General features: G+C 49.7%; 2 protein-coding genes across 3 annotated transcripts in view; both read right to left on the reverse strand.

Moving 5' to 3' along the window:
- Positions 1 to 3349: 3349 nt before the first annotated feature.
- LOC119401012 (motile sperm domain-containing protein 2) lies at positions 3350 to 6157 on the reverse strand. Its single transcript, XM_037667862.2, has 3 exons — positions 5850 to 6157; positions 4254 to 4499; positions 3350 to 3770 (listed from the first exon to the last, which is right to left on the reverse strand). Exons 1-3 carry the CDS (start codon positions 6096 to 6098, stop codon positions 3423 to 3425), a joined length of 843 nt encoding a protein of 280 aa, XP_037523790.1. The 5' UTR covers positions 6099 to 6157; the 3' UTR covers positions 3350 to 3422.
- Positions 6158 to 8428: 2271 nt separating this feature from the next.
- Positions 8429 to 14877, reverse strand: part of LOC119400491 (vitamin D3 receptor) — a 113063-nt gene continuing 106614 nt past the window's right edge. The window contains exons 2-4 of one of the 2 annotated variants that reach the window (XM_049418086.1): positions 11249 to 12305; positions 9907 to 10063; positions 8429 to 8793 (exon numbers count right to left, since the gene is read on the reverse strand). In XM_049418086.1, coding sequence (XP_049274043.1) covers positions 8581 to 8793; positions 9907 to 10063; positions 11249 to 12303 — 1425 coding nt within the window. In that variant the 5' untranslated portion in view covers positions 12304 to 12305 and the 3' untranslated portion in view covers positions 8429 to 8580. The remainder of the gene's footprint in view (positions 8794 to 9906; positions 10064 to 11248; positions 12306 to 14877) is intronic. The other variant, XM_037667551.2, reaches the window with a different exon arrangement.

Consider the following 14877-nt stretch of genomic DNA (forward strand, 5'->3'; position numbering starts at 1 on the left):
GCCCCTAGGCGCCGAAGCGGCCGAAGTTCTCGCGTGGCAGTAGAAACGTGTCCTCGAGATTATCGTGCAGCATTCGTCTTCCATCTCGAAGGCTGCAAACCGGCTGCTGCGTGTTGCAAATGTAGCCGCTAGATGGCAGCACCCAGTCCGACAGGCGTTTTCTGGGGGCGGGTTTTGTTATTAGGTGGAAGACAAAACTCGCGTTGTCACCGCAGCGACGAGCGAAATTGCTCGGTCTCGGTCGTCAGTGGTTGTGAGGCATCGTGACGTGCTCTCATTTGCGCAGCCATTCGTCGAGCGTCCCTTGGCGCAGGATTTCAAAGCGCGCCATTATTCGACTTTCGAGAGGCGCTTCTTTGCCGCACCACCTCGCGATTTCCCCTTTCGGAATTTCGTCTGAGGTCAATAATAGTTTCATCTGCCTAAGTCAATCAATTAAGTACTTACTGTGGTTCATCCTTGGAACGTCACATTGTACTTAAAGGCGGCTGGCTCCGTGAGGATACTTGTACACATGTAAAGATAGGATGCGCGGCTTGCGGTTTCATCAACCTTGCTAGTGGAGAAGGGAGAGAAGGTAGGGGATGGAAGTCACGTGGTTATACAATAATCCTTCCAATAATGTGTTTACTAAGCGTTACTTTTGCTTTGAGAAAATGACCAAATACTTGAAAACATTGGAAATGCGTTTTGCCTTGCCGGTAACACTGAGAGCTACGTAAGTAGAAGCCGTACGACGGCAGCTCAGATAAGTTGCCGATTAGTGCGGGCGTTTCCTCACCGTTGCCGTGGCCTAGTGGTCAGAGGCGTCCGCCTCGGCATCGGGAGGTTGTGGGTTCGAATCCCCGCTCGCGCGGCATGTGCGGGTGCGTTTGAATTCCACGGCCGCGCGCACACCCGGCGCGTTTTTTCTGAACGGGTACAGGGGGACCCGCTGGCCTGTGGCGCCAGGTTCCGTCCAAGCGGACTTGTCACCCCTGGGAGGGACGGGGTCTCGAGACCCCTCGGCTCTCCAAGCCGCGCAGGGCATTGCGGGGGCCTCGTGAAGGAGGCCCCTCGCCTGCACGGGATAGACCCCCGGATTGATGCGCCGCTGCACGCGGGCGCTGCGGGAGTACGCCGCCGTATGTCGCTCATGGGCCGGTCGCCACGGCGGCAGGAAAGAGCCGGTGCCCCGATGGGCGAACTCCGGGTGCGGTGTCTCGTGAGGCGACTAGGCCTCTCTCCCCGTCCCTTTTTGCTCCCGCCGTACGACGAGTCTCCTCTTTTGTGATGGTTAAAGGGCCACTGTAGAACGTAGCCAGAATTTTTTTAGAGGGGGGGGGGGGGGTTCAGCCATACTTCATGTATGTTCGTGCGTGCGTTTGTATGTGTGCGTGTACGTGCACATACGCATAATTGAAATATGTCGGGGGGGGGGGGGTCGTTGAACACCCCTACCCCCCCCCCCCCCTGGCTACGCCAGTGGTAGAGTGTAACTATGAATCAATTTAGACTGATAAGCTGTTCGGACCAAGAACCCCATGATCGTTAATTTCGCCATCAGGTTCATAGAGAGACACTAAACAGAAAGAATCAATCAGTTTAGGCCGGTAAATTTTACTCTGAAAACTTTAATGTTGTTAATTTCACCATCATAGCTTTAATAATAGCGGAGAAAATCAAAGTCTCATTTTTAAATTTCGCACCGGAATCTCCACGCGTGACGTCACGGATTTCAAAGCGTATTTTTCTTATCTTGGCGACATTGGCTCAACGAAATTTCCTGAAGCTTGGTATGTTAATTCTATGCCGCCATCAGAGAACAATGTACTTCATTTTTGCCGATTAGTACCTAATAGACACCGTCAAAATCGATGACGTCACTGCCTTCGGTGCGGAAATTTCAAGGTGGCGTCGACCCCCGCATTTTCTTCTTGCGCATTCTCTCGCTCATGAAGTGCCTTCTAGCCTCAAACGTGGTGATATTGGCATGGTGAATGAGTAATTTACTCATATGAGAAAAATTGTTTTTCTGTTCATTGTCCCTTTCAAAGGTCACTGGAGTGTAACTACGAATCAGTTTAGACAAATCGCTTGTTCTTTTGAGAACTCTATTATCATTCATTTCGCCATCATAGGTTGTTCCTTAATAGAACCGAAAGTGCCGGTCAAAGTCTCATTCTTGTATTTCGCGCCGAAATTTCTACACATGGGTATCAGCGTGACGTCACGGATTTCCAAGCGTTACTCCGTGCTTTTGCCACATTGGCTCAATAAAATTTGCTGAAACATGACACGTTAAGTCTCTGGCCCCCTCAGGGGGCAATGTCCTTTATTGCTACCGATTAAGAACTATGCAGGTCTTAGCAGACGCCCTCAAAATCTATGACGTCACAGAGTTGGTTTCGTTGCCACCTGGATTTTCTTTTAACATTTTCTCGCTCACCAAGCGTCTTCTTGCGCGAAGAGTTGTGTTTTTTTATGGCGAAAATTCAGGTGGTTTGCTAATACGAGCAAAAATCGTTTTTCTCTTTAGAGTCCCTTTAAGTCTTAAGGGATACTGGGGTGCTGGCCGGGCCCGGCGGGTGGTCCAGGCCTGTGGGTTCATGGAATAAGGGACCCTCCCACCTTCACTAACGAGCCATTCTTCATTAAATGTTTCCTCTCTCTCTCTCTCTCTCTCTGCTTTTTTTGCGTTAAATGAAAGGCCAATCCCTCAAGAGCCTGTAAAATGTACTGTTAAGCGTGAGTGCAACCCGAAAAACTGATTACAACATGTTTTTAAATGTTAGCTACTTTCGGTTCCTACTGTACCTTGACGTCACGACATGGTATGAGCTTCTCGTGACGTGCTCACGCAAAATATCGTTACGTTTCCATAGACGTTCCCCTCCGTAGCTCCGTTGGTTCTGGTACACTTTACCGTTGGTGACGCACAAGCAGCCATTCTGTATATTTTGTTACCTGACGTCATCACACCTGGTGCGGGAACTCGCCAGAATTGATACTGTAGCCTGACGTCAGGCTAGTGCTGATGTCAGCGAGTGCGCCGTGCGAAATCTTACTTTAATGTCTGAATAAAATATCAGCACTTCCCGAGCTTCACACTTGGTCAGAGCAGTCTCTGTACAGATTTGTATGGCGGAGTAAAGTCAGTTTCGAAAAATGATGTCAGAACCCCTTCAAAGGGCTTACAACAAATTTTTACGGTACCTGTTTTCTTTAGTGCAGCAGAAAGCTTACCGGTCAGATTGTTTAATGATGGAGTAAGAACTCGGAAAACGCCGTGAAATATTTTTATTGGAATTTTTTTATTTGCAGCGCCTACGAAGTCGTAGGCGCTGTGTAATAGCGCTGTAACGGTGGTAGGCGAGGGCTACAGCGGTTCGTGTTCGTGTGCTGCGGTTCGCAGCTAAACAGCAGCCTTTAGTACAGCCGCGTCATGCCGTGAACATGCCGTAGACGTGCAGGCTCGCCGTCGGGCAGCTGACGGGGTCCAGAGGGGCGAGCTTGGGACACCGTTCTCCCAGAGGCCTTCCGGGCACGTACACGTAGTGGTAGTTGTCGGTGCCCCCCATGCGTACGGGTAGCTTGTCTCGGTCCACGTAGCGGCCGATGTCCCTGACCGTGATGAAGCGTACCCTCTCCAGGGCTTCGACGGGCATCAGGCCCTTGCAGAGCTTCCAGATGCCCTGGAGCAAACGCGGGGGATGCCACAGGAGAACGAAGCCCAGCGAGCGAGGGTAGTAGCAGCGGAATAAGGCCATCACATACCGACCCAGCTCAAGCTGCAATTGAACACAAAAGGATGTTAATGTATTTTGTTCCACGACAGACTGCTCGTCGCTGCTGCTCATCTGCGTAAGACTGTTCTCGCCCAGCTTCATGATGTGACAACAGAACGTATTTCGCGCCCCCTAATCACCTAAGAGGGGGCGCGAAACCTGCCCCGTTTTAATCAGTCGGACTGTCCCGTCACTGTTTAAAGGAAACTGTTATGGCCACGCAGGGTTCTGACGATAATGGCGGCCGAAGGCCCCCAATGTTGCATTCCAAGTACTCTTTGCTTCCTATCTTTACTCCCGGAAAGCAAGGGAAAGCGCGTATTCAGAACGTCACCATCTGTGTACGCGCGAAGCAAAGGCGTGCTAAGGCTTTCGCCTTCGACAGCATATAGGACCCTATGAGTTCTTATCCGCGCTCGCGTTTCTATTTACACTGAAATGACTTTTTTGTCAGTTTGAGGCAAAACATGTTGAACGAGACTTAACCTGGTGGCGGTCGCCGCCAACGCAATCCACGAGCAGTGTTATGCGCGAGGCGTTCTGTCGCCGCAGCAGGGTCTCCACGAAGAAGACCAGCACGCGGCGGACGTCAACCATAGGAAGGTTGCGGATGTTGGCGGGTCGCAGCAGAAGCACGTGGTTCCCGTAGCGGTCCACGTTGAACGGGTGCACGAAGCCGGCCTGCAGGCAAGCCCTGGGCAGGCTCGACTCGGTCAGCTCGTGCAGCCGCACCTGGATGAAGGACACCAACCAAGGTGGTAAGTAGCAATTATGTGGGCACTCGAGGCTCATTTCTGCTATCGCCGTCATGTTCCGTATAATGTACAAGCTGGTTTATCGCCCCGCGCGTCGTATGTCCCATGTGCGAGTGAAAGCGTGCGAGGGCTACTGCCGGTAGCGGCTCAAGCAGCTGTGAAACGCGCCGGCCGTCTGCGTGGCGCGAACGTGCATGGAGGGATGCAGGAGGAGGGATGCAGGAGTATGCAACTCGTGTTATGTCTCATGACGTAGTTTGGCGACACGCAGGCAAAACGCAAGCGTACACAAACCGATAAGTCATTGCATAGACATGTATAGTACAGTCTAGCAAGGGGGATGAAACGGGAAGTGAGGTTAATGAGGTGGGAACGTGTAACGTATAACATAGCCTTGTATAGTACAGTATAACTAGAGAGTGGGAAGGAAGATAGGGGGAGGTGGAGGGTTGTGAGGGTGAGGAGGAGGGAGAGAGGTAGAACACAGCAATGCATATAGTATAGCAAGGGGGTGGGAAAGGGAAGTGAGTTTAGGAGGAGAGATTTGAGGGTGCGGAGGGTGGAGAGGGTGAAGAATAGCACAGGTGTACGTACTATAGCAGAAGGGGTCCATTTTAGCGCGAGCTATGAAAGAAAGGCTCGAGTAAGAAGTAGGAGAAATCAGATAGGTCGGGCGCTAAACTTCAACTGGCTACTCGTGCCTTTCTTTCATAGTTTGCGCTAAAATGTACCCCTTCGATTTCAACCAACTCGCCCAGCAACAAGTCTTACTCTACTCTAGCAGAACAACGGAGTGGGAATGGGAAGTGAGGGTTAGGAGAGATGCGAAGATAAGGAGGAGGGGGAGCGTAAAGCATACCATAGCCGGGTACAGTACAGGTTAACGAGACATTGGGAGAGGGAAGAGAGGGTGAAGAGGAGTGATGCGAGGGTGATGAGGAGGAGATGCAACGGGTAAAACATAGCATAGCCATGTATAACGTTGTATAGGAAGGTGTGTGAAAGGGTGACGAGGAAAAGGAGGGGAGAGGGCGCCACTGCATCACAAATGAACGTTTCCTTTCCCGCCATGTACTCCGTGCAGGCTGCACGTTTGTAACGCCAGCGTCACCGATGGGCGGGTAAATCACTGCTCCGCACTTCCTACAGCTTTCACGTTGAGATCAACTGCAGTGACCTTTTGCTTCAAAACCCCGATCGTTTCGAGAGCAACGCGCACCCTTCCTCAGGGGTGAATGATGATGCGCCAACAGAGCAGTGTTTACATAAGCGCTACTGCACCTCTGTCAGATAGACTTCTGTCAAATGTTCACATTTAAACCCGTACCTGTGCTCGCCACTTGAGGGCCGCGTCAGCCATGCGCACGGCCCGCTCCAGGTCCAGGCGGTTGTGGACGATGAACCGCCAGCAGTACTCGTCGCTGTCCAGTATGCGTCGCCGGTCGCTCGGGTGGTAGGCGGCCGTCTCTTTGCTGCGATTCTCGCCGAACAGCCGCGCCCGGAACGCCTTCATGTGCTCGCTGGTGATGAAGTAGCGGCTTTCGCCGAAAACATCCGGGTATGGCGGCGGAGTCATGGCGCAACCGGCCCTCGCCTGCTGCCGCACCGCGCTTCCTCTTCCTCTGCTTCTCACCTTTCTGCTGTTGCTTTGCATATGGCATGTACCCACTAGGAGATGGCAAATTGGGCTAAGCGTAAGAAAGTGCTTTGAACTCACCTTTAGCGGGTTAGGAGCATGGGATTCAGCTGCTTTATTTTCTGCTGTTCTTTTTTAAATTAAGCTTGCTCTCTCTTGTTTCTTTTCTTTGGCCTTGTAATGGCCAATGTTACAACGTTACACTGAAGTTGATAAACTCAAAATCACGGGAATCTTTAAGCTAATCCCACAGTAGTGTTATAAAAGTGAAAAAGAACGTATACAAACATTGGCAGTGAGGTTTGTACATACGGATTTTCAGGCAACCGGAAGGATACGCTGCTAGTGGTACCGCCAGTTACATCCAATTCTTGACCCCCTTCTTTATTTTTGCTAATTTGTTTATGTATTATGGTTTATCGAAAGCTTCTGCCCCTTTCACCCTTTTTTTTTAAGGAATGTTATTATAGTTCTTATCTAATTTCTCTTTTTTAATTTTTTAGCAAGCGAAACCATTTACATTATAAAGTACAGTGTGGCCAATCCCCCTTGTGGGTATGAGCCAGGATCTAGGCGACAAGACAAGACATACGGATTATGTCTAGTACTACAGGCTTGCTTGCAAGGGGCAAACCTAAAACCCCTTTCGCAACGTAGAATAATTTCAAGACTAAAATTCCTTTACGAATTATATCGTGGCCATATCATGTTCTCATTATCGGCAAGAACTGCCTAAGCATTCGTCGGTACTAAATCATTGCAAAGCAATCCGTCAACCATTAAGCCGTGCTAACGCTCACCATAGGCATGTGCAGAGGGGGGGGGGGGGCAGATGGCGGCCGCCCCCCCTGGTCACCTAAGAAGAGGGGGGCGCAATGTCTGCCTCATACATTGACTTAATGGGGGGGGGGGGCGCTGCGATGAACCTTCGCCCGCCTTCGCCCCCCCCTTCCCCTTAAGGTGAACCCTGCGCACGCCTGTGACGCTCACAAACACATCCTTTTTCCCGTCAGCTAGCTTCCACTGGAATAATTTATCCAATGATATTGTGTGTTGCACTACGACTGACTCGTTCATGAACCTCATTCAGTGTATCCAATATTCACCATGAATTTTTGGCAATGTATGTACTTTCATGTATTCATGTACCCACTCCTGCATGGGCCGTGAAGAGCCTGCAGTATATTAAAAAAACAAAAAAAAAAACAAATGGGAAGGTTCACGCGTCGAAAGCTGCACAACCTGTGACTATAACTAATTACCATATAGTGATTAGACTTTCACTCATGCCATTTTATTATTGCTTAATTCTTTCATTGTCACTTCAACTTCAATTTCAATCTGTACTGTACCGATTTGAAACAAGGGTTCCCTGCCTCCTGCAGCTTAGAGTGTCGCTTACGAAAACCTTTGCATGCCGAATCGAAATGACCGACAGTGCCTCCCGGGATCACCGCGGCAGCGAGGAAGCTATTGAACATGACGATGTGGATGCGTTTTCAAGACGCGGACAGAGATGAGTCGGGACACACACAACGCTGTGTGTGTCCCGTCTCATCTCTGTCCGCGTCTTCAAAACGCATCCACATCGTCGTCACGCTAAACCAACTAGCCCAACTGACAAACTTCATTGAACATATCATCTGTCACTGCACTCGCTGCAGCTTTCAAGGACTGTTCCTCTCAGCAACGCTGTAACGCCTCATGACCAGCCACTTTTTGTGAACAATCAATCCTGGAACGCCGGAACGTTCGAACTTTGAGCTTCTAATCAGACAGCGACGAGGACGCTGCTGATGTTTCTGCGATCAACCGGTCTCGTTTAACGACTATGATACTCCGGTGATCGAGTGTGTGTGTTTTAATATCTCTCCCATTCTTTTCTTTCTTAGGTTCCTGTACGCTTACCACTTCCCCAGAGCAGGGTAACAAAGTGGATATTGATCTTCCGCTTAACCTCCCGGCCTTCGGCATAACCTTTATCTATCTCTCTTTCATTTTCTATTGATCTTCCCCAACCCCCCGTGTAGGATAGCCAACAGGAGGTTTTTCTGGTCCACCTCATTTCCTTCTGCCTTTGCGTTTCCTCTTCCTCCTCTCTAACAAGCATACACTCTCAATGGCCGGTAATGTAGATTAGCGACTTGTCGCAATTTTCCTTTATGTGAAATTGTGTTTGGTAACTGCCAGTATGGAGCGTTATGGCAACTGAATTACAAGAAGGGACACTGAGACGACAAGGAATGTGTCCTCTTTTATGCATTGCGTTGGAATGAGATGTTGATGAAGCGGGTAGTGTGAACCACCTACGATATTAGCGCGTTCTCGAGGCACATCGACCACTAACGTACTCGAGCGTCCATATATACACGTGCACATATATCCAAGTGATGTGGTAGCCCCCATATCCGTTACAGGAGTGTCAGCTTTTGCGTGCTCCCGGTGCCGAGCGGTCTGACGATCCCTGACTAGACGACTCCTCAGCCGATTCTTCCTCGGCCGAATCCTCTCCGGCCGACTCGGCGGCACTGAGTGGCTGGAGGTCTCCCGGAAACTTCCACCGCGGTGGGCCCGGAAGTGAGAGGGACTCGCTCGTTACGTCACCGACTTGTGCCGGAAGCTCTACGGTGCGCACCTGCATAACCACATATAGCAACAATGTCGATAGTTGGTCCAGTTGGTACATGATCGATGATGAAATACCAGCAAGGAAATAACGGTCACAGAGGCGACAAGACACAGTCTTGTCGCCTCTTCCTTGCTGGTATTTCATCTTCATTAAGCATATACATGCGACGTCATCCGTGTTGTCGCGAGCAGCCAGCATTCCACATCTGCACAAAGTGTCACATATGTACTGGACGTGCTAGTTGCAGCGCTGGCATCTATAAAGTGTATATAGAAATGCGACACCGAGTGCGATCATTTTACGCCCAGAAAATGCAAACCTGCGTGGCATCACAATTGTCAGTGCAGATATAACACTCTGCTTTTTGATAATGCTTGAGCGAACTGCTACACATTCTTCGTGCTTCCGATTTCACGCATGCGTATTAGACTCACTGATACTTTTGTACCATTTTCTTGTTTTCTTTTGTTTTTTGTTGTCTCTCCCCCAGCTCAGGGTGGCGGACTGTTTAATGCGACCTGGTTAAGCGCCCTGTTTTTTCCTTATTCTCTCTCTCTGGAAAGACATCAGGCCCATCGCGATCGCGCTATAGTGAGCAGCTGTCTATAAAGTTAAGCCGGACGGATAATTTTCGTCTGGGTAGTGTCAAATTGGCTCTGCTATAAAAATCTCGGTTCTGCTAGCCACTCCAGGGCAGCCGCTGCTAAAGGTCTGGTACATGCTCGATGCGCGCGGTAACAATTTCTGAGTTACGTCAAAAGACGTTCTAACTCAGCCACTTTACTACAGGCATTGCACCTGCTCAATCGGCGATCGACAGGACACCCCACATCCGTCACACGCCTCGTTCATTGTTATTCTACCGGGTAATGTCCCCTGAACAATATATCAGATTAGCATATTTAGACTAGAGCACAAGATTAGATGAGGCAAATCTGGGCACAAATCCTGGCACAACCTTGTGCTTGGCGCAACAACAGACCGCTCCAGACCGGCATGTCGACACATCAAGGGGTGATGAGGTATACGAAATTACAAGCTGCTGAGAAGCTAGCCAAAGCTCACGCCACCTAAATATATTTTCGCCTGTTTAACTACCATGACCCCTTTCCAGCTCACCATGACGTTGGAAAGGTGTCTTTGCACGTCAGCCGCTTCCTTGGCGTCGAAGAGCAAGTCCGAGTCGGCGTGCGTGTCCGCCAGCTCACGCAGGTCGGGAAGCCGCATGAGAACCTTGGCAAACTCGATGGGAGCCATCTTGCGCCACGTCACGTACCTGCGATGACCCGTCGACTACATGTCAAACCCTGCTCCGATGTGATAAACGCAGACTCGGGGCCGTTCAAGAAAGAGACCGATGTAACTACGCGTCAACAGTAACAGTAAATTTGGACTGGTAAATTCTTCAACTTACAGTGATGGCGGAGCCAGGAGACAATACAAGCCGATGAAAGTGAATGCCCATGCGACGCAGGGCAGTCCAGCAGTGTAGAAAACCGTGCACAGATCTCCTGAGATAGTTGCTAGCCTTGCTTCGTATAACATTCCATTTTTTGCTGCTACATTCATTGCTTCGCCCTTGCGGCAATACTGTGACTTTTTTGTATATTTGGCTAAACTTGTTACACCTTCACAATTTAAATAGTAAAAGTTTTGTTCAGCCCGCAGCCGAAGTATGACAGTGGTAGCTTAAAGATGCTAAACGAGGTACCGCTCGTCAAATATGTTTCGACCAGCTTGTTAATCAAACACGCCTTTTACAGTCAGAAAGTTCTTGCTGGGTGTTCGTACTGCACTAGAAGAATAAGGCTAGCACTATGAAGGCGAAGACCATGATGCGAAAGAGAGAGAGAGAGAGAGAGAGAGAGAGAGAGAGAGAGAGAGAGAGAGAGAGAGAGAGAGAGAGAGAAAGGTTAAGTGAAAGTGTCGGCAGGGTAAGCGACAGGAACGTTTCGCTTCACTGCTTCTTTTTTGTTTCAGTACGAGTTTTTATTCCGCGCTTGCAACTGTTCATCGACACGATTGCGTTACAGGAATAACGGGTTGTCATTTAGACACCATGTATACTTCTACTTGACAGGGAAAAGCTCCTTAGTGCCCAGAATGTGTACTAAAAATAGGTTTTCCTTTTTGCACAGGCAAGTAGTGTGTGAGTGCGCCGTTGATTCATCTTTTAAATAACGAATTTCAGTATCTTCTGAGTTGAGGCTTGCATTTCAATACGTTAACCGTTTTGCACATGTGTATTCCGCTTCTCTTTTTGATCCCTCACCCCCCCCCCCCCTATTGCATATATATTCCCGCCATCTAAGCAATAAACGGGGTTGTAAGTGTGCGCTATGTCCTATCTTGCCTCCTCTTTTCTTCAAGCATTCTACGCTCTAAAGGAGGCTTTCCTTGCCAAGTATGTTGTAACAACTAGCTCATGCAGTCACCTTGTTGATGTATACTCAAACGTCACCTGCGAAGTAGCGCGCAATAACGCTCCTGCTGAAGGGTAAGGGTCTCCAGGTCTCTGATTCCGGCCCTGTCCGGACACAAGAGCGCTATCGCCGACAGCAGAAGCAGGGTCAGCGGGTCGGGCTTGAGCCTCCGCGTGGACACCAGAAACTTCCGGTGCAGCGCCCACAGTTCTACTGGAACTAAGCGTTCTACATCGGAAGCGCGCACAGAAGGCACCGAAGTCGCCTCGTCACCGAAGTGAACCCTCGAGGGCCACCGGTCGTCGTCGTCGTCGAAATTCATCGCGCTGCGGAGGAAGCACAGTTCGAGCACGGCCGTCCTTAGCAGAATGTGCCTGTCCGACTCGCGAACCCTCGCGAATGCTTGCAGTCCCTGCGCAAATCCGCTTATTTGGTGCACCAGCGTGAAGAACACGTCGAGCAACTCTGTCCTGGACTTCTCTTCGCGTTGAAGGTGAGCCGCGAAAGGGGCGCCGGCACAGCCGGTCACGTAAGCGTGGACCAGTTCTTCTAGAAGTACGACGTCTTCTGCAGACGGGGGCATCTCCAGAGGTCTCGGTGCCGGAGGTGGTCGGCCGCTGCTGTCTCCTTTGGCGAGCAAGCGCTGCTGCATTCGGGCTCTTCGTTCTTGCTCGGTCATCACCCAGCTCGCCTCCATCCCTATGGCGAGACACTTGGCGAAGCGACATGCCTGACAGCTCTTGCGGGACGCGAGCGTGATGCGGCAGTTTCCGCGGTTAGGGCACTGGAAGTGCGACTCGTTCTGCACCGAGCGTCGGAAGAAGGCCTTGCAGCTGTCGCAGGAGATGCCGCCGAAATGGTAGCTCTTGGCTCGGTCGCCGCACACGCCGCAAATCCGTGGCGGCCATGGCTTATTGGCTCCTGGCTCCGGGTTTGCCGAGCTAGCTGCACTGGGGGTGGGCTCTGCCGACGGCGAGGTAAGCGTGTCGGTCCGTTGTGTGGTAGTGGTGACGGCGGTGGTCGTGTCGCAGGACTTCTGACTTTGACTTGGGCGTTGGCGTTGCTGCGGGTGGCTTTCCTGGGCGTCGCTCATATCTGCGTGTGCATAAATTGCAAAAAAATAGTTTGGAACAGCCCTCGTACAAACGACCAGATGCATCTCTTAAGTATTAGCAAAAACCTCGGCCACGGTGAAAGTAAGTCATAACATGCTTTACACATAGCCACAACCTCTACGGCATAGATCTGGCCATATCACGGTTCTACTATGGCGTACAGCCCAAATTTACGCAATCAGTTGTGATGTTGTTTTCTTTATTCGTTTCAGTTTGCTGTACGTTTTAAATAGGACGCATTTTTTAGCGAACATAAGGCACTTTGAGCGTTTCTATCTATCTATTATCTATCTATCTATCTATCTATCTATCTATCTAGTCTATCTAGCTATCTATCTATCTATCTATCTATCTATCTATCTATCTATCTATCTATCTATCTATCTATCTCTATCTATCTATCTATCTATCTATCTATCTATCTATCTATCTACTCTATCTATCTATCTATCTATCTATCTATCTATCTATTCTATCCTATATCTATCTATCTATCTATCTATCTATCTATCTATCTATCTATCTATCTATCTATCTATCTATCTATCTATCTATCTATCTATCTATCTATCTCTATCTATCTATCTATCCTATCTATCTATCTATCTATCTATCTATCTATCTATCTATCTACGTCTGGATGCTCTCGTGATCGCCTCCTTAAAGGGGTCATGAATCACTTTCCGAGTAATGATCTAATGACCTCAGTATCGGAGTTTACTGCCTCCCGAATCGATTGCCGCAAAAATTTCTCGAATCCTTCAAGAATGCGCGGAGTTACGGGGGTTTGGCGCACGCTTTCAGCGCTTTCTCTCTTTTCTCGTGCCGACGAGCGCACTGGAAGCTACACGGGGAGGGATGGCACGGGGGAAAGAAGTTACGTCAGCGCGCGTCATGAAACGCGATCGCTCTCCCGCTGTGATTCGCGCGCGCCATGTAGTGCGGCTACCATGTACTGAGGAGTGCGGCGCCGGCAAGTGGCGGCACCCCGTGGCAAGAAGCGCATCTGATCCGAACGCCGCTCTCGATTTACGTCGGCTATCGGCCAATAAGCATGCTATGTCTCTTGCGACGTAAACTGGCAGATCCGCGACGTCAACGTGCAGACGCCTCGCCCACCGACGAGAGTGAGAACCGGCCTCTGTTTGAAAAGAGGGTGCCTGGGGAAACGGCAACTTCGCGCTCCGCTTGTGGCCTTTACGCGGCGCGCACGACTGTAATATTTGGTAGAGCAGTTCATAGCCGTGTCAGCTTTCCGCAGGATATGTTTTTTCAACAAGCCCAAGGGATGCTTCATGACCCCTTTAACTTGGTGTAGACTAAAATTGGCATGGGAAGGTAAGAGGATTTGACGAATACGACTGTCTGGTCATGACATGAATGACGTGAAAATCCTGACGTGTACGTCGTCAAACCCTTTCCTCCAGACACGTGTGGCACATACCCGTTTACCACGGGCCGCGGTGTACGGGTATGTGCCACGCCACAGGTGATTGACAGTTTGTATCAACCCAGGAACGGCGAGAACAGGCATTGGTAATTTAAATGCGAGAGCGTTAAGAAAAAAAATCACAGCATATCCACGGAGTGAATGATGATGAGTGGGCGAAGCTGCGGAGGTTCATCGGTAAACCGTGAATCTTCCGTGAATTCTGCCCAGTACATCATCACCGACGTGAGATCGGGCGCGTTTATACTAAAGGTTCGATGAGTTATGACGACTTGCAGCTCACTTTAATTTTACATGTACGCTGTGAATTTTCATTGTTTAGAAAACCATTGCTTTAGAAAACATCTGGCGTCTTTCGTTAAGCAGCTGGCGTCTTTTCGTTTTGCTTTAGAAACATCTGGCGTTCTTTCGTTTTGCTTTTACAGAACATCTGGCGTCTTTCGTTGGTTTATTTCATCAATCAACGGCGTTTTGAACAAAATTTTTATTGTTTAATCACGCACAGGAGAAATCTCACCAGGCACTACCTTGGAGGTAAACAATGGCTGCTAATGGGAATGAGAGACAGAAGAAGTCGGCTTTTAGTTAACACTTACACTTCTACTTCTACTAACGTTTCCTACTGGAACATGCCAATGGCTGCTAATGGGGAATGAGAGACAGAAGAATTCGGCTTTTAGTTAACGCGCACGCTGCGAATTTTTTATTGTTCAACAACGCACAGGAAAAATCTCCCACCGGCACCACCTTAAAGGTCAAAGCGTAAGACTGGTTACGCACTACGACTACGACTACGAGGGACGAACGGGTGCCGCCTTAAGGAGCTTCGCCCCTAAAATTACACCATCTCCCACTAAAGGAAACCATGTGGGGATGCGAAGCAGCGCATGGGTCGACCTAAAGTTCCGTTCATCACGGGCACCTTGCCCGATATTAACGCATCCTTGCAAGTGGAACACACCATGAATTCACTGTAATTTCTGATGCTGTTACTCGTCCCGAACTCTTGTTGGAGCACGGCACGCGGGTTCATCGCCACGTCACGCGGGAGCACAAGGGAGCACGTGGGTTCATCGCGCCTCTGCAGAATATCCTTCCCCGA

Source organism: Rhipicephalus sanguineus, chromosome 7, assembly GCF_013339695.2.
Source record: "Rhipicephalus sanguineus isolate Rsan-2018 chromosome 7, BIME_Rsan_1.4, whole genome shotgun sequence".
NCBI lineage: Eukaryota > Metazoa > Arthropoda > Arachnida > Ixodida > Ixodidae > Rhipicephalus > Rhipicephalus sanguineus.

Coding starts and splice junctions, on each gene's coding strand:
- LOC119401012 (XM_037667862.2), bottom strand. CDS start 6,098: ATGACTCCGCCGCCATACCCGGATGTTTTCGGCGAAAGCCGCTACTTC. Junction 4,500..5,849: donor CCCTCAAGTGGCGAGCACAG/GTACGGGTTTAA, acceptor TCCTTCATCCAG/GTGCGGCTGCACGAGCTGAC. Junction 3,771..4,253: donor TTGGCGGCGACCGCCACCAG/GTTAAGTCTCGT, acceptor GTTCAATTGCAG/CTTGAGCTGGGTCGGTATGT.